We start from the raw sequence: 23916 nt of genomic DNA on the forward strand, positions 1-23916 counted from the left end.
TTTGGATAGGGTGTGTGTGTGTGTGTGTTAGCTGTATATATTACACATGCATGTGTATTATAAGTATAACAAGTTGAATAATTGATGTTTGACATTATGATAGGTACATATCCACACACCTACCAGAGTTTTAATATGTATAGCTATTTTGAATGTTTGGGAAGTGGTTGTATTTGAAGATGTGTTTATCTGGAAATGGGTGTGTCTGTGTGTTAGCGATATATATTACATATACATGTGTAATATAACTATAACATTATATTATGACATTATTGACTTGTATGATAGGTATTTAGTATCTACAGCACAGGTGTAGGAAGGTGTCAAACAGTGGGTGAGCACACACACACACACACACATACACACACACAAATACATGTATAAATATATAAAAACCATCGCTGCTGCTACAGAGTGGGGGGAGGGGGGCACATACTTACCTTGCCCCCCGCTTCCTACATCAGTGTGCAGCTATTTTTAATGTGTGGTAAGTGATTGTATTTGGAGATATATTACTTATTTATTAATGTAATATGACATTTACATTAAGTGTTTTGTTTAGACTTTGATTTAAGGTGTCTTAAAGGTGCATTATCAGAGTTGAATAATGGTGGCTTCCCGCCAAAATTATTTATTAACCTTTGCTTTAAATTGTAAATGTAATATATATAATATATACCACAGCTATATGCCCATACAAAATTACAGGGCTAGCTCTGGGTAAACGGAAAACTATGCCAAATCATCTATTAAACTTCAAAAATGACAAAAACCCAGTTAATTTTTTAAAATAAAATAACAATTATTACATGAAATTTATTCACTAAATTAAAATAAAATTTGCCAATTGTTTTTAAAGTTTGCAGCTGGCAAAGTTTGCTCGTGCCAGAGCTAGCGCAGAATTACAATCAAATAATTTAATATATTAGTAGAAGAGCAATATTTGTATTGCAGAATCTTCAGAGGATGAGTGAATGAACTGGGTGTATTCTGTTGACTCAAATACTCACTATATATGTATATCGTTACTATTACTGTCACATACAGGTATGAGATATCACTATTAGGAGGTGGGTCAGAGCACACCATTTTCACTATATATGTATATTGTTATACATTTTTTGTTAGTCCGCATCTGGCTAGTAGGAATTTTTGAATCTTATCTGTCATAGCTTGTGATGGTTTTATGATTTCATGATGCTAAGATAGCTTCAAAAATATGGACCCATGTCCTCATAACAGCAGATTATGTTTTATGAAATCTGAATCGCTTTGTGGATAAATTGTGCTGAGCCATGATGAAGTGGGGATGTCCTGTGTATGGTATTATTTTCAAGGATTTTCCCAGTGGCAAAGGCAAAGCAGTCTGAAAAATTAAAATCAAGTAAACATACATACTACTACCAATCGAAATGTTCAGTGTCAATCAGCTAGGCTACACTAATTTTCAAAAGAACTGCTTCATTGGAAATTAAGCCTAACTGGTGACCTTTAACCACAATCCTAGACAGACGTACAGTAGTTGAGATATGTGCCCTGATTGAACCGTAAGGTTATCTTATCTCGGTGAATATAATAGGTTTTTACGTAACCAAGCATAAAACATTAGTCTTGTGTAGCAATTAAACAAACCAGAAAAGCAGTGTTTAACTTCCTACCTTGGAAGAAGAGAATAACCCATGTAATTAAAAAAAAAAAAATTAAATTAAAAAAAAAAAGAGTGTGGAAGCTAGAGTTTAAAATATTACCACTCTTTACCACGAGAGGTGTGAAATGAAACCTCAGTATACAGGCAACACCCAACATGTACATGATATGGTATTCTGTTCTAGATGCAGAATTCAACCCTGTTTTTATGCCTTAATAATGACAATTCCTCCCCTTCTTCAACATTGCATAACCGAACAGTAAAATCAGTTCTGATTCGAAGAAAATGAAATAAATAAAAGGGGCACTATTTTCAATGGAACTCGGTCACCTACATGCTGCAGATTGACTGCAATAGTGGTGTGATTAAAAAATGAATATAAGCTCAGATGAAAAGTCAAAATATTAATTAAAAGGTCACAAGAGACCCATACATTAAGGTTAGAAAGACAAGAACTGGAATGTGGAGGTGGACAGCAAAAGAAGTTGAAAAGTCCAAGAAGTTGCTAGCTTTGGAAAAAATATTACGGAATTTAACTTGAGAAAGGAATGCAGACAAAATAGTGATAATGAAAAGCATTGTGGTTGAAAGCAAATATACAAAACAAACTGAGCCACTGATTCTCAATCAGCTGTACATTTTTGTATTTTTCAGTGAACTCTGAAGCCAATGGGCGGCGGATTGCTTGTGTGGAGCAGTGTTTCGGCTCGGGTGGTGTGGTATGTTTAAACTCATAATAACGATGCAGTGCTGACATGGGTAACAAATTTACTGTTGTAATTGCAGATGTATTGTTTTATTAATAATGCAAAATTAACAAGTAACCGTGATGTGTGTGGTATCATACCACGTATGTTTAAATTTCCTATCATATTTCTTGTGGTATCACCTCAAAAAGTGAAATGATAATAAGTTGTAAAACATTGCTTATTTGTCTCTGTGTGTGTATATATATATAGATTATTACCAGAATTTTTCGGTATTATCAATATCATACATTAGGAATAAAAATTGTATTATACAAGCCTCTTGTGGGTACAAATTGACAATACATTATTTTTATATAACAAAAGAATTTTATGATGTGTAATTATCTCTTTATTATATAATCTCAAGCTTAATAACAATGACTTTTTTGTAAACGTTTCTATACTTGATTTTACTTCCAGTGGCAGTGAGCCATTACTTGATATTCAAATGACATACGGATATATGACACATCGTTATTTTGGGGTGTTTTTGTTATGGAAATGAGACATTCTGCATATCCTTACAATATAATAAACTAGTGCATTTAACATTTCTGTTTTCACAATGTTGGACAACTTTCAATCTAAAATTGCCATTGAAATTGTATTTCATGATTGAATATATTTGTCAATTTTGGAACATGACAAAAAAAAATTGTAAAGACCAGTTTGTACTTTACTAGTACGTATACTTACATGTCAGTTTACATCTAATTTGCAAAATATCATTTATTATATATATATATATTTTTATTATTAATTTTTTTTTAAAATGCTGCCAAATTATGGGTAATACAAATCACGTTATTGTTTAATGTGCACTGACCTCCAGTGTTGACGCACCAGTCACCTTTGTAATTACAAAAGGGATATGAGAAGAGAGAAATAATACATTCAACTGATTTTGTATAACTGGGTATGTCCTGGTAGGCAATAAAAAACCTCAGAAATAGTATTCTTGGCTTAGAGTTATTGTGCGTTTTATACCAAGCTCACACAAACGGTAGCAATACATCATTTACATGTACCTAAAATTGGGTGGTGCATTTGCCTTAAGTTCAATACAGTGGAATCCCTTTGGCTCGAACCCTGTCAGTGCTTGAGAAAGTGTTTGACCCATCAGGTAGTTTGAATTAACCATTCGGTCAACATCGAAACTTGAAATAGATACTAGCTATGTAGGTAAGTGCAATAAAATAAAATAAATAAATGACAAATTCTTAATAGTTGCTGAAGTGATTATAGTTGATTAAGTCACCCATGTTGGTTCATTGAAAACTGGTATTGAAGATGTGTTCAAAATAAAGCTTTTTTCCGAGTCCAAAGTGTGCTCTAATTGTTTGATTAGCATCACGGTTCATCTAACAGTTACAGTAACACTAGCTATACTTCAAAGATCATGACCGACAGCTGCTTAACAAACAACATGACAAGTGTGCTAAAGAAAGGATTGCATGGTTATTGTTACAATTCCCCTGTTCATTCTACAGTTCATTCGCCTAAATAAATAATCATAAGGTTGTAATAACCAACTGCACAAGTGCAGCAGTTGTTAGTGGTTTCCCATTTGATATTTGATTGATCACCAGTTCGAGGGAAATATAGCTAATAACACTGACAGGACCAATAATTTAGTTCCAGCGAAGGCTTATAGTCGACCCTGGACGTGTTTGACCCATCAGCAGTTAATATACAGGTTTACGGAACACAAAACTTGTGTCTTCATTTTTGGTTCAAGTGTTGCGGTGTATTAGACCCTTCCAAGTTAAATCTAACAACATTCTACTGTATATGACTAAAGGTTGTTTTTCTTTTGCAGACTTTGAGCAGGGATGGTCGGGTGTTGGTTGGAGAAGGTGTTCTCACTAAACTGTGCCGCAAAAAGACGAAACCTAGAATTTTCTTTCTCTTCAATGATATAATAGTGTATGGAAATATAGTTATACATAAGAAACGGGTAAGATATAAAGCTCAAATATTCTTCCTCTTCAATGATATAATAGTGTATGGAAATATAGTTATACATAAGAAACGGGTAAGATATAAAGCTCAAATATTCTTCCTCTTCAATGATATAATAGTGTATGGAAATATAGTTATACATAAGAAACGGGTAAGATATTAACCTCGAATATTCTTCCTCTTCAATGATATAATAGTGTATGGAAATATAGTTATACATAAGAAACGGGTAAGATATAAAGCTCAAATATTCTTCCTCTTCAATGATATAATAGTGTATGGAAATATAGTTATACATAAGTAATAGTGTATGGAAATATAGTTATACATAAGAAACAGGTAAGATATTAACCTCGAATATTCTTCCTCTTCAATGATATAATAGTGTATGGAAATATAGTTATACATAAGAAACGGGTAAGATATAAAACTCAAATATTCTTTCTCTTCAATGATACAATAGTGTATGGAAATAAATAAAAAAACCTGGGTAAGATATAAACCACAGGTTTCATCTCTGTCATGTCTGTCTGTCTGTCCGTGTATCTGTCACATATATAGTTTCACCAATATATTTTTAGGTGCCTTGAGATATTAAGCTGAAAGTTTGTGTACAGCTTTATCATGTACTGTTACAGAACAAGTTTGACTTTCATTGCATGTTAATTGTTTTTGACAGAGTTATGGCCCTTGAACTTAGGATAAATGAAAATTAGTTTTCCTGACTTTTTTTGCAATGCATCAATATATTGAGCTGAAATTGTGCATAGCTTTATCATGTTCTATTACAGATCAAGTTCGATTTTCATGGTAATTTACGCATTTTTCACAGAGTTATGGCCCTTGAACTTAGGCAATATGAAAAATAGTTTTTGCAGACTTTTTGTTTTTTTGTTTTTTTGCAATGCCTGAAGATATTGAGCTGACATTTTGTGTAAAGCTTTATCAAGTATGTGGCAGATCAAGTTTAGGAGATAAGCTTTATCAAGTATGTGGCAGATCAAGTTTAGGAGATAAGCTTTATCAAGTATGTGGCAGATCAAGTTTAGGAGATAAGCTTTATCAAGTATGTGGCAGATCAAGTTTAGGAGATAAGAAAAATTGTTGGGCACAAAATGTATATCACAAACCTGTACTAAAGTGCTTATTTGTAAGAACATTTCACAATTTCTTCTGGTTTAGGCCTGCTGTCCATTAACATTCTTTCATGCTAGAGTTTATTGATGCAATACATTTACACAGTACGTTTTCACATACACGGTTCCGTTTGCGCATTGGAACAAAATGATTTGATGATCAGTTTTTGTGCTTGCGAGGTTTTCAGCATTATGACATCATTATGTGCAGTTTTACTTTCAGTTAAAGTACACATCGACAACGTCAAATATTGAATAGTAATCCGTTTACGAAAATGCAGATATGAAAATGCTTATTTCGGCACCCGGAAACATGCATGATAAATTGTATTAATGGAAAGCGGGTCATGCAGTATGTAGCTGTTAAATCACATCTCTTCCTAAGGCCCAAAATACACTGAATCTGGGTCTGACGAGTGTGGCAAAGATGTCATCTGGGTCTGTAACTGTTACATGTTTTCAATATATATTAACTGCTTTCAAATTTTCAGATAGATTTTCTTCTTAATCTATAAACAACAATAATTATGAGAATCCTACTTTTTAATATAATAATTATATTTTTGCTTTTGTTATGTGAAAATATAGCTCATGTTCTTTGTCGCCTGTAGCCAGCACAGACGCGGTGTGTTTTGTCACACACATGATTCAGTGCATTTTATTTTCGACTGGTACCATACTCCTCAGACCCAGTGTCGATGTGTTTTGGGCCTAACTGTGATTGACTTTGTTCTTAATGGAGGGGGGGAGACCTAGCCCAGTGGTAAAGCGCTCGTTTGATGCGCAGTCGGTTTGGGATCGATCCCTGTCAGTGGGCCTATTAGGCTATTTCTCGCTGCAGCCAGTGCACCACGACCGGTATATCAAAGGTTGTGGTATGTGCTATCCCTTGCTGCTAATCGAAAAGAGTAGTCCATGAAGTGGCGACTATATGTCCAACGCCATATAACCGTAAATAAAATGTGTTGAGTGCATTGTTAAATAAAATATTTCCTTCCTTGTTGTTAATGTTCTCCATATTCCTCTGTGTTGTTAATGTTCTCCATATTCCTCTGTGTTGTTAATGTTTTCCATATTCCTCTGTGTTGTTAATGTTCTCCATATTCCTCTGTTAATGTTCTCCATATTCCTCTGTGTTGTTAATGTTTTTCATATTCCTCTGTTGTTAATGTTCTCCATATTCCTCTGTGTTGTTAATGTTCTCCATATTCCTCTGTGTTGTTAATGTTCGCCATATTCCTCTGTGTTGTTAATGTTCTCCATATTCCTCTGTGTTGTTAATGTTCTCCATATTCCTCTGTGTTGTTAATGTTTTCCATATTCCTCTGTGTTGTTAATGTTCTCCATATTCCTCTGTTAATGTTCTCCATATTCCTCTGTGTTGTTAATGTTTTTCATATTCCTCTGTTGTTAATGTTCTCCATATTCCTCTGTGTTGTTAATGTTCTCCATATTCCTCTGTGTTGTTAATGTTCTCCATATTCCTCTGTGTTGTTAATGTTTTTCATATTCCTGTGTTGTTAATGTTCTCCATATTCCTCTGTGTTTTTAATGTTCTCTATATTCCTCTTTGTTGTTAATGTTCTCCATATTCCTCTGTGTTGTTGTTTCCAGTACAACAAGCAGCGGGTGATTCCACTGCTGGACGTCAAGTTAGAAGACGTACCTGATACTGGAAGTAAGAACGATATTATTACGTTCATTAACAGTCTCAGTGTTAGTGCTTTCTCATGACCATGTAACAGGGGTGGATTATGCTTTAGGTAAGGGGGGTTTCCGAAACAATATGTAAATGTTTATAATTTGAAATTAAATTTTTTACATGGACATCAATTTAGATCTACATGGTGGTTTTTTTTTTTTTAGCCGGGGTGGGGTGGGGGGTGTTCGTGCAACTGGGGAAACCCCCCCCATAATCCGCCCCTGTGTAAACACGAGAAGCTGTTCAAAGGTGATTTTCTCACTAACTTGCACTCTGGGTTATGCTACTTCTGCCATTCATCAAATTAGCCAGTTACAAAGGTTAAAGATAGTTGATGAATTTTATTGAAATTGGTGAAATAATTTCAGGTAATAATTGTTATTTTGTAAAAAAATAAATGGGTTTTTGCAATTTTTAAAGTTTAATGGATAATTTGGCAAAAAAACCCTCTGACTCAGAGCTAGCACTAATTACTGTACTAAGGTACATAATTCCAGTATGTACCCCCATGTCAATAACAGGTGGGATATGAAGACTATATTGATGATTCAATAAACTACCTTTGTGGACAAATTAAATATACATACCAGTACCACTAATTCCAGTATGTTGTTAATCGCTGTTATAAGTTTTCACAGCATTAAATTTTGGATGTAAATAAACAGCAGTGGTAAGTAATTGTAACATACTACATAGGAAGTAAAATTGTTAATTTTATGCATGTTTTTCATAATTAAATACTAGTAATAAACAAAATAATGTTTCTTTTTTTAATTAATAACAAATGGAAAACTTATTAATAGATGTGGTACTGAATGTTTTTTGTTTTCTTCTTGGTTCGTTTTTATATTATTATTTTTATTTATTTATATTTTTGACAAAACTGACCCCTTGTCTGGGAATAAGCCCACCCCATGCTAAGCTCATAATATAAGTTTTTAAATCTGGACTATAGTCCTTCCCACAAGGAACACCTTTTTTCATACTATAAAATTTACTACATGTTATTTATTTTTGAGCTGATTGTTTTTTTAAACTGGACACAAAAATAGTTGGGGGGGGGGGTTCTGAAACATTTTTACTTTCTTCTTATGTCAAACGAAACCAAAATTATTTACATTTTTGTATTATAGTTGTGAATTTTATCATGCACGTTCTTTCAAAAGATTAATTAAAATATGTATTTACTTATAATCATTTAATATCCTTTCTGCTATTCTAGTAGTTCAGTAGAATTTTATATTGTTCTTTAGTGATGCAATGTGAATTTTTTAAAGTTCCATTTGTAGTGAGTATTTAATTAGTTTATTCCTTCATCAGCTAACAAGAACGGTTGGAAAATAATCAGCCCTCACAAGTCATTTATTGTTCACGCGGCCACAGTGACGGAGAAAAAGGAATGGATGGCACACATAAAGAAATGCGTCAATGATCTTCTGATGAATGGTAAGTTTAAGTGTCCTCCCTCGCTGTTAAATAATCAGGCATGTGTGCAGGGAGGGTGTTTTCAGGGCTCGAAACACCTCCCTGCTGAAGCATATTTTTGGAGGTCGAAATACTTCCCTGCTCAAGCAATTTAAAAACAAATTAATTTCAGTATATAGTGCAGTGTCTTGTGTTCTCCATTGGATACAGGGCTCACATAGGAACAAAGTCTGATTACGTCAGTTTTCACATTTATAGAGTATTTCTTTAAACGTGGAAATGTGGTTAATTTAACCTTTTCACTACTGCAGGTGAGATATATTGCCCAACATCATGCAAAGTTGTGTCATTAGGTGAAACACTGATGATAACGTGCTGTGTTGTAAGTTGTTTCATTAGTTGAAACACTGATGATAGCATGTGCTGTGTTGTAAGTTGTTTCATTAGTTGAAACACTGATGATAACGTGCTGTGTTGTAAGTTGTGTCATTAGTTGAAACACTGATGATAGCATGTGCTGTGTTGTAAGTTGTTTCATTAGTTGAAACACTGATGATAACATGTGCTGTGTTGTAAGTTGTTTCATGAGGTGAAACACTGATGATAACGTGTGCTGTGTTGTAAGTTGTTTCATGAGGTGAAACACTGATGATAACGTGCTGTGTTGTAAGTTGTTTCATTAGTTGAAACACTGATGATAGCATGTGCTGTGTTGTAAGTTGTAAGTTGTTTCATTAGTTGAAACACTGATGATAGCATGTGCTGCGTTGTAAGTTGTTTCATTAGGTGAAACACTGATGATAACGTGTGCTGTGTTGTAAGTTGTTTCATTAGTTGAAACACTGATGATAACGTGTGCTGTGTTGTAAGTTGTTTCATGAGGTGAAACACTGATGATAACATGTGCTGTGTTGTAAGTTGTTTCATTAGGTGAAACACTGATGATAACATGTGCTGTGTTGTAAGTTGTTTCATGAGGTGAAACACTGATCATAACATGTGCTGTGTTGTAAGTCGTTTCATTAGGTGAAACACTGATCATAACATGTGCTGTGTTGTAAGTTGTTTCATGAGGTGAAACACTGATCATAACATGTGCTGTGTTGTAAGTTGTTTCATTAATTGACACACTGATGATAACGTGTGCTGTGTTGTAAGTTGTTTCATTAGTTGAAACACTGATGATAACGTGTGCTGTGTTGTAAGTTGTTTCATTAGATGAAACACTGATGATTAAGTGCTGTGTTGTAAGTTCTTTCATTAGGTGAAACACTGATGATAACATGTTCTGTGTTGTAAGTTGTTTCATTAGTTGAAACACAGATGATAACATTTACTGTGTTGTAAAGTGTTTCATTAGTTGAAACACTGATGGTAACATGCTGTGTTGTTAGTTGTTTCATTAGTTTAAGCACCGATGATAACATGTGCTGTGTCTGGTTGGTTGTGTCGTCAGGTAAAACACTAACACTAGTATATGCTGTGTTGTAGGTGCAGTTGATCAGACAGGTAAAGAGGCGCCAGTGTGGTTACCAGATTCATCAGCAGCTGTTTGTATGCACTGCAACAAGTACGAGTTCTCAATTATCAACAGAAGAGTAAGTCACTTATATCTAATTAGTAGATCTATTACTTGATTAACATTTACATGTCACTAAGACTTGCTACTAACAGCCGTTAGTAGATTACTTTACTAATATTTATAAGTCATGAAATGTGATACTAACAGCTGTTAGTAGATTACTTAACTAATATTTGAGTCACTAAGACTTGATACTAACATCTCATAATAGATTACTTACCTAATGTTTATAAGCCACTAAGACTTAATACTGACATCTCCTAATAGATTACTTAATAAATATTTATGAGTCACTAAGAGTTGATATTAACAGCTGTTAGTAGATTACTTAACTAATATTTTTGAGGCACTAAAACTTTATTAGTAGATTACTTAACTAAACAATAACTCTTAGTAGATTTTTGTGACTAATTAAATACTAAGTTCATAGTTTTAAGTATAGTAATATTACATGTTTAGGTTTATGGTAATTATACTGTCTTAGGTTTATGGTAATTATACTGTCTTAGGTTGTCTTAGGTTTTTGGTAATTAAACTGTCTTAGGTTTATGGTAATTAAACTGTCTTAGGTTTATGGTAATTATACTGTCTTAGGTTTTTGGTAATTATACTGTCTTAGGTTTATGGTAATTATACTGTTTTAGGTTTATGGTAATTATGCTTCTTAGGTTTATGGTAATTATACTGTCTTAGTTTTGTGGTTATTATACTGTCTTAGGTTTATGGTACTGTATTTGACTGGAAATTAACCCATGTTTTTGAATAAGCCCCCCTCCGTTTTGATAGCATTTAAGAAATTAGGCCCTCATTCGTAAATAAGCCCACCCCCAACTTCGTCACCTTATAAATAACACGAAATTGCAAGTTTGCTCAAAGTTCATTTAAAAGGTCATACCTCCTGCAGATAATTAAACACAAATGTAACACAATATTTTACCACCAGTGAGATTTATACTGTCTTTGTTTTGTGGTTATTATACTGTCTTAGGTTTTTGGTAATTATACTGTCTTCGGGTTATGGTAAATATATAGTCTTAGGATTATGATAAATAAAGGCTTTTGTAGGAGATATTGCTGGCACTATAATTTGTGATGTCTCCTGTGATATTCTCCTAGGAGATATCGCTTCTTTTTGTTACATCACTGTTTCAACACTAAACCTATCATTAGTGATGTCACGTCACTATCGTTCTGCTAGTTAATGAGTCTACCGCTGCCAAATATAGTGACATTCAACCCACATTACTAATATTGTTTACAATTGTCGCAAATGAAAAGAATGATAATGGCTGATAAAAAGAATACCCTCCCCGTGTCTTGTGATATCATAATTTATCAACACTTTTTGATAAAAGTATAAAAAAATCTTTGGCACGTCTCAGATTTCATACTTTTATTAACATGTGCTGATAAATTATGGTGTCACAAGACACTCTGGGAGTATCCTCTATATACTGTCTTTAGGTTTATAGTAATTATACTATCTTAGGTTTATGGTAATTATTACAAGAATTGTTGTTTAGTTACGGCAGAGTCCAGACAATATTTCGACTTATGTGCTAGTATTATTTGTTTCTTTGATTACAGCATCACTGCAGAAATTGTGGGAAAGTGGTGTGCCACCCGTGCTCCAATCAGAAATGGCAATTTCCTGAACAATCGGACAAACCACTGCGAGTCTGTTTGACATGTTATCACACCCTGTCCAGTACTACAGAGAACCTTACACCTACATGTAAGATATCATTATTTATCACACCCTGTCCAGTACCACAGAGAACCTTACACCTACATGTAAGATATCGTTATTTATCACACCCTGTCCAGTACCACAGAGAACCTTACAACTACATGTAAGATATCATTATTTATCACACCCAGTCCAGTACCACAGAGAACCTTACACCTACATGTAAGATATCATTATTTATCACACCCTGTCCAGTACCACAGAGAACCTTACACCTACATGTAAGATATCATTATTTATCACACCCAGTCCAGTACCACAGAGAACCTTACAACTACATGTAAGATATCATTATTTATCACACCCTGTCCAGTACCGCAGAGAACCTTACACCTACATGTAAGATATCATTATTTATCACACCCTGTCCAGTACCACAGAGAACCTTACACCTACATGTAAGATATCATTATTTATCACACCCAGTCCAGTACCACAGAGAACCTTACAACTACATGTAAGATATCATTATTTATCACACCCTGTCCAGTACCGCAGAGAACCTTACACCTACATGTAAAATATCATTATTTATCACACCCTGTCCAGTACCACAGAGAACCTTACACCTACATGTAAAATATCGTTATTTATCACACCCTGTCCAGTACCACAGAGAACCTTACACCTACATGTAAGATATCGTTATTTATCACACCCTGTCCAGTACCACAGAGAACCTTACACCTACATGTAAGATATCGTTATTTATCACACCCTGTCCAGTACCACAGAGAACCTTACACCTACATGTAAGATATCGTTATTTATCACACCCTGTCCAGTACCACAGAGAACCTTACACCTACATGTAAGATATCGTTATTTATCACACCCTGTCCAGTACCACAGAGAACCATACACCTACATGTAAGATATCGTTATTTATCACACCCTGTCCAGTACCACAGAGAACCTTACACCTACAGGTTAGATATCGTTATTTATCTCACCCTGTCCAGTACCGCAGAGAACCGTACACCTACATGTAAGATATCGTTATTTATCACACCCTGTCCAGTACCACAGAGAACCTTACACCTACATGTAAGATATCGTTATTTATCACACCCTGTCCAGTACTGTAGAGAACCATACACCTACATGTAAGATATCATTATTTATTACACCCTCTCCAGTACCGCAGAGAACAACACAGTCCTACACGTAAGATATCAATATTTATTATATTGTTCCCTGTACTGGAGAGAATAGCATACCTGTATGTGAGATATCAATATTTATTACACCCTATCCAGTATTGCAGATAACAACACACCTACAGATAAGATATCAATATTTATTTCACCCTGTCCAGTACAGCAGAAAAAAACCCAGTCCTACATGTAAGATAACAATATTTATCACACCTTGTTTAGTAAAGCGCAGAACAACACACCTACATGTAAGATATCGTTATTTATCACAACCTGTCCAGTACTGTAGAGAACCATACACCTACTTGTAAGATATCATTATTTATTACACCCTCTCCAGTACCGCAGAGAACAACACAGTCCTACACGTAAGATATCAATATTTATTATATTGTTCCCTGTACTGGAGAGAATAGCATACCTATATGTGAGATATCAATATTTATTACACCCTATCCAGTATTGCAGATAACAACACACCTACAGGTAAGATATCAATATTTATTACACCTGTCCAGTACAGCAGAAAAAAACCCCACCAATCCTACATTTAAGATATCAATATTTCTTACACTTTGTCTTGTAACATACAGAACAACATACCTACTGATAAGATAACAATATTTATCACACCTTGTTTAGTAACACACAGAACACACCTACTTGTAAGATATTAATATTTATTACATACCTATTCAATATTTCTATTTTAGTGATAAAGACGGTTTCATACTATGTGATACATTTATCTTGTATCACACAAATGTGCAATCTGGACCAGAACTTGTAAATGGAGAATTGCCTTATTATTTTTACTGGAGATAGCGTCTTTGTTACTGATGTCATGTAATAAATACAGAACTTCACATACATTGTTTTTGCTTCCTAGTTATTGCACGAGTTTATTTTGTGCATGAACATACTACTCTTGTGGTTTATATTCTTGCGCAAAATAAACGTGTGCAATAAATAGGAAGCGAAAATAACATGTGAAGTTCTGTATATTTATTATATTGTTTCCTATACTGCAGAGAATAACACATCTATATTTGAGTTATCAATATTTACTATACCCTGTCCAGTATTGCAAAGAACAACACCTAAATATAACATATCAATATTTATTACACTGTCCAGTAACACCAAGAACAACACATCTACATGTAAGATTTCAATATTTATTACACCTTGTCTAGTAATAAAGAGAACAACACACCTAAATGTGAGATATCAATATTTATTACACACCAGTGTAAGATATTACTTATGTCATAGCAATTACCTAATATCTAACTAGTGTAATATTGGCATGAGCAGACTGGCACGGTAGGGTTTTTAATTTGAATGACGTCAGTATTCGATTGACGTCAGGTTGCGATAAAATAAACTAGTTGCATGACGAGTCCTTTTTATGAACGCTAGACAACATTAAGTGCAAAACTGCTGTGGGAAATGTTTTGTTTAGAGATTATTAACGTATCTGACCGTGTTTGTACGAAATGTTGTAAACTGATGGTGAGTGTGTTCTTTATTGTGATTGGTTAATTACATTTTTTTTCCGGGATCAAATGAAAATAACACCCGGAAAGCTAATAACAACATTAGCAATTAGAGCAGGCGAAGTTGACGATTCAAGGGTCTGCAGTTAGATTGTAGCCAGGTTTTTGTTTCTCAAGAAATACCAAATATACAGTTAGTTCTGTAGAAAAATGATTCAGTTTACAATGGACATAACCATATAGATTTTTTAGCTTTGCAGGTGTTATTGTCTATTTGATGCCCGCAAATGTTTCATTTTTTACCTCAGGCTAATGACATTTGCAGGATCAAATAGACAATAACACCCGCAAATCTAAAAACTCCATATGGTTATCTCCTAAGTGTAATTTAAAAGTACCATTACGAAATATGGTCATGAATTGAAATTGCGATAAGATAGGCTGTTATATTTGGGCCTACTGTGTTTGAAGCAAAAACGATGTTACAGCAAGTGTCTGTCGTCAAATTGTTTTTTTACGGCCCTATCTAGTCAATCCCATTCAGTCAGCTCAATATTTGCTGGTCCGATCAACAATTCAGTAACCTCATTAACTGACAATTAATTCACGCTTCGCACCAAAATCTAAACTACATTGCTAACGTCTCGTTGCTCATTGTGATGTCATTTAAGTTTATGTGTGACGTAGATTACTTGCTGACCCAGTTCGTAGAAAAATAACGTGTAGTAGGTCCCGACAACTGCTTACTTAGAACTGCATTGTGGCTTGTTTACAATTGGTTTGTAATAAATAAAATACTAAACTAGCTTGCCTGTCATACCATTTTTATGAAACTCATGAACAGTGTTGGTATCTGACTTGCTTTCGCTCGTCAGATACCAAACTGTTCGCTCGTTTCATAAAAATGGTATGACAGGCAAGCTAGTTTAGTATTTTATATTTATCACACCCTGTTCAGTGTTGTAGAGGACAGTACGCCTACATGTGAAATAAAAAGTTTTAATTCATGTTTATTATTTTTCCTAGACCCTAACTCAAGCATGGGAGAACACTCTTCAGGTGACTCATCTGATGACGACGAAACAACAAACACTGATGTCCCTGCTAATGTAAGAACATGATAATAATCATGGGTCGAATTTACAAAGCCTGTTTATGTCTTACACATGTGTAACTACACACATTTACAATGCTTAAACACCTGTTTATGTCTTACACATGTGTAACTACACACATTTACAATGCTTAAACACCTGTTTATGTCTTACACACGTGTAACTACATACATTTACAATGCTTAAACACCTGTTTATGTCTTACACATCTGTTTATGTCTTACACACGTGTAACTACACACAATGCTTAAACACCTGTTTATGCTTACACACATTTACAATGCTTAAACACCTGTTTATTCTTACTGTACACGCGTGTAACTACACACATTTACAATGCTTAAACACCTGTTTGTGTCTTACACACGTGTAACTACACACATTTACAATGCTTAAACACCTGTTTATGTCTTGTACGCACGTAACTACATACATTTACAATGCTTAAACACCTGTTTGTCTTACACACATGTAACTACACACATTTCAATGCTTAAACACCTGTTTATGTCTTACACGCGTGTAACTACACACATTTACAATGCTTAAACACCTGTTTATGTCTTACACGTGTGTAACTACACACATTTACAATGCTTAAACACCTGTTTATGTCTTACACGCGTGTAACTACACACATTTACAATGCTTAAACACCTGTTTATGTCTTACACAAGTGTAACTACACACATGTACAATGCTTAAACACCTGTTTATGTCTTACATGTGTAACTACACACAGTTACGATGCTTAAACACCTGTGTTTAAGAAAAACAGGCTTTGTAAATTAGGCCCAGTATGCTTTAATTATTTTTACAACTTGTGATATTCTTGGATTAAAGCATGGTACCTTATACATTTTGATTATACAAACGTGTCAATTAAACATTAAGATTTTAATTATAGCAAACAAATTAATCTTTTCTTAAAAATAATTATATTTAGAATTTACTATATTAAATATTCGTAAGTAAACTGATATTTTCTAAACAATTAACTATTTTGAAGGTTTTGATAGCTAAAATTACTCATTCATTCATGACCCAAGTTGATCATATTTATTTTAAAAATAGTTTCTGTATTTTTAAGTCATCGTGCATGAAATCTTTGTTCCTGAGATATATTCATTGATTCTTTTTTTGTTTTCTTTTTTGCAGACAATGTTTCAGTCATATGAAAATGTTCAGTTGAATCGCGCGTGATTTTATACACACTTGTTAATTTTAGTTCCTCACAATTTAGCTTCCGTCTGCTGTAAACCAACTGAAACAGCTCCACTTGGTGTCTGTTGTACTGTTCAAGTATTTCTTACTGAATCAGTGGCAATGAAAGTAATTCCAGTACACTTCTTTGTTGCGTAATTGTTCACAATTATTAATGTTTTCATGGGTGTATAGGCTGTTGATTGGGTTTTTTGTATGTCCTTCCTGAAAATGTCCAAATAAAATGTTGAGTTTATGACGAATATTTAATGACATTTTTTTCTTATAAAAACGTTTGTTACTAACTTACCTTTAATCAACCTCTCTCTCTCCATCCCCCCCCCCCCCACCCCCCATGAAATCTTTTGTACACTCATGAAAATGTTAATAATAAAACTAATTTATCAGGCGAATTTGTTACCTACGGCATTTTTCAGCCTTCCTATAACGTTTTTAAAGCAGTAACTGTTATAACGAAAAATCTGGTTTGTGAGGAAAGTGCATATAAAAACATCCCTTGCTGCAAATGTCAAAATGTAGTGGGCTTCCTCTCGAGATAATCATATTGATGTACTTACATTTGTTTGACACCCAATAGCCAATCTCCATTGTTGTGCTGGGCTGTTGTTAAACCATTCATTCATTCATATGTCAGAATGATGAAAATGTTCAACATCCAATAGCCGATCTCCATTGTTGTGCTGGGCTGTTGTTAAACCATTCATTCATTCATATGTCAGAATGATGAAAATGTTTAACATCCAATAGCCAGGGCTTCTAGAATTTTATAAAAAAAATCCACTAGCCATGGGATGAGTGATTTAAAACATTTACTAGCCATGATTAAAAATCCACTAGCCATGGGATGAGTGATTTAAAACATTTACTAGCCATGATTAAAAATCCACTAGCCATGGGATGAGTGATTTAAAACATTTACTAGCCATGATTAAAAATCCACTAGCCATGGGATGAGTGATTTAAAACATTTACTAGCCATGATTAAAAATCCACTAGCCATGGGATGAGTGATTTAAAACATTTACTAGCCATGATTAAAAATCCACTAGCCCTACTTTAAATAAATATAATTTTACTAATTGTAATAATCAGATATGTCACCTAAAGAGTGAGATAGAGGTTAAACCCTCTTAGATTGGGGGTGGTAAGAGGGGGCAGGATATTCGTATTTACAAAATAAGACTTAAATGCAACATTTGACAAGGGTTTTTTTTTATTAGCCGTTGGGCTAGTTATAATAGTTATTTACTAGCCCAACACTGAATATCACTAGCCATGGGACTGGAGTTACCATAATCTAGAAGCTTTGCAATGTAGCAAATGATTAAATAATCCAGTGGGTTAGAACTGTACAACAAATAGACACAAAATTAAAAACCAAAAATTATCCAGTGGCCAAAAAACTATCATCGGAAAAGCCTATAACCTATGGATATTCATATAGCAGCTATGGTAATTGCTGTTGGTTCCATTTATTAAGTTTGAGCTGTGAATTATCAGTGCCTACACTGAAATAATGACTTGGTTTATAGCCGCAGCAGACCCTAGTTTAATCAGCAAGCCTGTAAAACATATAGATAAAGTTATGTTGGACTTAAACAATAGTCTTGGACATTAAAATACCCTATAAAAGTAGACTAGAGCTCGTTTCTATAACCATTACTTGTCAGAGGTCCATACATTATTAGAATTATACGAAATGCATTTCATAGCATTACAAAGAGCAGGATGACCAGAAACATTTTGGATGTACAGAAATGGATCTGAAATAAATACAAGTAACATCTAATTTCAATTATCACAAATGATAATAGCCATGGCGTAGGAAGCAGGGGGTGGGGTGGCGGTTGTATGCCCCCCCCCCCTTTTCTTGATCCAGTAGCAGCAGTAATGGTTTATATATATTTATGTGTGTGCCTCCCACTTTTTAGCACCTTCCTACAATACTGAATAGAGAAATGGAATAATAGAGAAAAATATGTTATAGTGTTAAAAACAAGGGTCTGTAATTTTAAACTAAAAGAAATAAATTATATAGGTGTGACACATGTACTCCGTGTTGTGCAGAGATTTGAGTTTATTACTACTATTTGTTGTTGTATGCCACTTTTATACTGATATTTGTTAGTGACGGAGTTTTGTAAATATAGGAGTGCTTTGCACTGGTTTATATTAGTAAATGATGCTACGCTGCTGTCAACAGTTTGATATTTATTAGTTAACTTTTCAGATGTTGACATGGACTGTTTCTACTATGTTTTGCTTATGCCGTTATACAATTAGTCATGTCCGTTTTTAGTCCAAATGGAGAGAACTGTAGCTTTTGCGTCCGTTTGTTTGTCTGTCCGACATATAATTTTAGATACTTTTTTTCAAAGCTTCAAGATATTGAGTTGAAATTTTGTATACAGCCGTATCATGTACATGTACAGTTGCAGATCAAATTTGGCGATTTACCTATATTTGACATTTGATATTTTAGTTATAGCCCTTGAACTTAGGAAATTAAAAAAAAAATTGTTGGGCCCTGTATATATACATATAATACATGTATACATGTATTGCTTTAGCAGTACCATACTCTCAAAATGTTTGTTAAAGCTAGTGTGTGTTACTGAAACTGCTATACATACGAAAGACTCACTCACATCAAGATCAAAGGCTTTTTCTCTTGGTTTAATTAATGCTTTTTTGTTATGTTCTGAAGGATTGAACAATTCATATGTTAAACAATGTGGTCAAACTTGTCCCGTGGAAATCAGTGTAACATTTTTTTTATTTTACCCAAACCCATAATCTATGAAATATGAAGTAAGAAGGACACATACTAGAGTCAATTAAATCTTTAAACTCTGAATCTATGAAATATTAAGTAAGAAGGAAACACACACTAAAGTCAATTAAATCTTTAAGTTCAGAATCTGTGAAATATTAACCGAGAAGACATGCACTAGAGTCAATTAAATCTTTAAACTCTGAATCTATGAAATATTAAGTAAGAAGGAAACACACACTAAAGTCAATTAAATCTTTAAGCTCAGAATCTGTGAAATATTAACCGAGAAGACATGCACTAGAGTCAATTAAATCTTTAAACTCTGAATTTATGAAATATTAACTGGGGATCATAATGATGGTTCGGTTAGATTTGTTATTTACCATTCTTCTGTCTCAAGTATTTAAACGTGTAGTTTAACCCATTCATAGAAAGTACAAAGGGTCACGGACACATTATAGATTAATACTCGGCTTTATCATGATACGTATCAGCAGAAATAGCTCACAAAAATCTCATTTTCATTTTTATAATTAATAATTGTCAACAGCTCAGAAACTTTTTATTATTATTATTATTATTATTTTAATAGAATATGTAAAACAGGTAAAAAAAAATTTAACTGAAATATTCTTGATACTTTTGCCAAAATGTTCATAGCTGTCTTACTTTTTGTATCTTAAGGCGACACACGATATTAGTGCCTTGTATGAGAATAGCCGCTTGTATTGCATCCAATGAAATCATAATGTTTGTCTTGTCATAATCGGCTCCTCTTATACGAGACAACCATATTGTTTTCCGTCGCCTCGGAGTTTGAAAACCATTTACCTCTTGGTCTGACTGCATACAGAAGGAAGCACAGTAGTGTATGTATGTCTTGTGTAGTCTAACGTACATGTACTGTATAGTAGTATTATTACTCTTAGAAAACAGGTGTGGTAGTGTTGGGGTGGAATCCTGGTATCACCACATTACAGTAACATCTTAGATCATTTTTGTATATGACAATGTAAATAGTAAAAATGCATGTATATCAATCTAATTAAAATTAGTTCCACTATTACATGTGGATCTAACAGCAGCCAGTTGCAGCTCATGTCCAGTACCTTTCATTCGACCAATCAAAACCTTACTTGCAAAATCATGCCAGTGTTTTGAATTGAATTTGAAAACATTCGGGATTATACAGAGGGTATACGAAATGATTCGGGTGAATTACGAAGTATGCCGGAAACTTAATTGCAATATAAAATTAGTTTCAAGACTGAAAAAAACAAACTGTGATGATATAGCCATAAAATCTGTTTAGTTATATGAGTATACAATCCAGAGTTTATTACTGCACTTTTCCCCCTTTTTTTCAATGTTGAAATAGACCAACAAGTTCGCCTATTGCATAAATAGTCTCGCCTGATAATTTTAGAATTTGTATGCTCCTGAATAATGTTATAAAAGGCTAAGTATAATTGGTCAATATTTAAATTGTTATTTATAGATGAAATGTCACCTGGACATGGGAGTCCACGCAATGCTGTTAGATCTACTGGTAGACCCAGTAGAGCAAATTTTAATCAGATTGCATGTATATGAACCATCTAGACTACGGCCACCTTTCAAATTCTACTCGGCTTTGGGGTAAATATGACACAACAATGATAAATGATGTCTTTCACTGCCTGGTAGCTCGATCAAACCTAGATATTGAAAATAGCATTTGTACATGAACACTTACCAGTAACATTTTTTTACTACATTTGGAGGTCAAACGTTTGTCTGCATGCCTTAATATATGACCTTGAAAGCCCTGATTTGGTGTGATTCAAAATATTTGTAGAATTTCACTTTATCATGTGCATCTAAAAACTGTACCAATTCGTTTGGGCAGTGACAACCAGTATCCACCAAACAGAATTGAAACAGAAGCCCTATGTTGGTTGGTGTAAATATCCCCACCATTTGTTTTGAAAGCACTGCATAAGTTGCATATACACAGCACTGCATTCACAAGCTATACTAACATCCACCGTCTTTGATTCTGTTCACATCATCTCCATTCAGGAATTGTCAGAATCCATCTGAATATGTCACTTGATTCCAGTCGTTCTGATTTATAAATTATAGAATTGCCAAACGTGCATGGCCTTAACCAGCTGGCTAGATTTACGAATATGTTGAAAGTAGGTAGTGCTTGCCAAACCTGTGCTTACAAAACGTTTAAATCTAACATCAAGTCTTTACCAGTCTCATCCATACAGAAAGTTTAAACTTTGTTTTGTTTGTCGCGGGACTTGGCCCAGTAGTGAAGCGCTCGTGGGCCCATTGGGTTATTTCTAGTTCCAGACAGTGCACCATGACTGGTATATCAAAGGTCGTGGCATGTGCTGTCCTGTCTGTGGGATGTTGCATATAACAATCCCTTATTGCTTATGGAAAATGAAGTTGGTTTCATCTGTAAGACAATATGTCAAATTACCAAATACTTTACATCCAATAGCCAATGATTAATAAATCAGCGTGAACTATTGGTGTCGTTAAACAAAAAAATAATTTTAAAATATTGTTTTGTTTAACGATACCACTAGAGCAAATTAAATTGTTGATCATTGGCTACTGGATGTCAAATATTTGGTCATTCTGACATATAGTCTTAGAGAGGAAAAACAACTACATTTTTTCATTAGTAGTAAGAAATGGTTTATATGTACCATCTCATAGACAAGATAACACATACCACATCCTTTGATATATCGGTCGTGGTGCACTGGCTGGGATCAATCCCAAACTGACTGCATCAAGCAAGGACTTTACTGCTGGGCTACGTCCCACTCGATCATCCATACAGATAACATGTACCCAGTAGTTGAAGTCTGGAGAGACAGCTGAAGTCTGGAGATGTGGCTAAAGTCTGAAGACGTAGCTAAAGTCTGAACACGTGGCTAAAGTCTGGAGACGTCAAGCAAGGACTTTACTGCTGGGCTACGTCCAACTCGATCATCCATACAGATAACATGTACCCAGTAGTTGAAGTCTGGAGACGTGGCTAAAGTCTGGAGACGTGGCTAAAGTCTGAAGACGTGGCTAAAGTCTGAAGACATCAAGCAAAGACTTTACTGCTGGGCTACGTCCCACTCGATCATCCATACAGATAACATGTACCCAGTAGTTTAAGTCTGAACACGTGGCTAAAGTCTGAAGACGTAGCTAAAGTCTGAACACGTGGCTAAAGTCTGAAGACGTCAAGCAAATACTTTACTGCTGGGCTATGTCCCACTCGATCATCCATACAGATAACATGTACCCAGTAGTTGAAGTCTGAACACGTGGCTAAAGTCTGGAGACGTGGCTAAAGTCTGAAGACGTAGCTAAAGTCTGAACACATGGCTAAAGTCTGAAGACGTCAAGCAAGGACTTTACTGCTGGGCTACGTCCCACTCAATCATCCATACAGATAACATGTACCCAGTAGTTGAAGTCTGGAGGCGTGGCTAAAGTCTGGAGACGTAGCTAAAGTATGAACACGTGGCTAAAGTCTGAAGACGTCAAGCAAAGACTTTACTGCTGGGCTACATCCCACTCGATCATCCATACAGATAACATGTACCCAGTAGTTGAAGTCTGAACACGTGGCTAAAGTCTGGAGACGTGGCTAAAGTCTGAAGACATAGCTAAAGTCTGAACACATGGCTAAAGTCTGAAGACGTCAAGCAAGGACTTTACTGCTGGGCTACGTCCCACTCGATCATCCATACAGATAACATGTACCCAGTAGTTGAAGTCTGAACATGTGGCTAAAGTCTGAAGACGTAGCTAAAGTATGAACACGTGGCTAAAGTCTGAAGACGTCAAGCAAAGACTTTACTGCTGGGCTACATCCCACTCGATCATCCATACAGATAACATGTACCCAGTAGTTGAAGTCTGAACACGTGGCTAAAGTCTGGAGACGTGTCTAAAGTCTGAAGACGTAGCTAAAGTCTGAACACATGGCTAAAGTCTGAAGACGTCAAGCAAGGACTTTACTGCTGGGCTACGTCCCACTCAATCATCCATACAGATAACATGTACCCAGTAGTTGAAGTCTGGAGGCGTGGCTAAAGTCTGGAGACGTAGCTAAAGTATGAACACGTGGCTAAAGTCTGAAGACGTCAAGCAAAGACTTTACTGCTGGGCTACATCCCACTCGATCAT

General features: G+C 34.8%; 1 protein-coding gene across 2 annotated transcripts in view; it reads left to right on the forward strand.

Annotated features, from left to right (window-relative positions):
• Positions 1-17760, forward strand: part of LOC121382123 (pleckstrin homology domain-containing family F member 2-like) — a 32090-nt gene extending 14330 nt beyond the window's left edge. For both annotated transcript variants that reach the window (XM_041511627.1, XM_041511628.1), the window contains exons 2-9: positions 2303-2367; positions 4217-4354; positions 7110-7173; positions 8518-8643; positions 10114-10220; positions 11792-11939; positions 15637-15719; positions 16884-17760. In XM_041511627.1, coding sequence (XP_041367561.1) covers positions 2303-2367; positions 4217-4354; positions 7110-7173; positions 8518-8643; positions 10114-10220; positions 11792-11939; positions 15637-15719; positions 16884-16928 — 776 coding nt within the window. In that variant the 3' untranslated portion in view covers positions 16929-17760. The remainder of the gene's footprint in view (positions 1-2302; positions 2368-4216; positions 4355-7109; positions 7174-8517; positions 8644-10113; positions 10221-11791; positions 11940-15636; positions 15720-16883) is intronic.
• The last annotated feature ends 6156 nt before the right edge of the window (positions 17761-23916 follow it).

This window comes from Gigantopelta aegis, chromosome 9 (assembly GCF_016097555.1).
Source record: "Gigantopelta aegis isolate Gae_Host chromosome 9, Gae_host_genome, whole genome shotgun sequence".
NCBI lineage: Eukaryota > Metazoa > Mollusca > Gastropoda > Neomphalida > Peltospiridae > Gigantopelta > Gigantopelta aegis.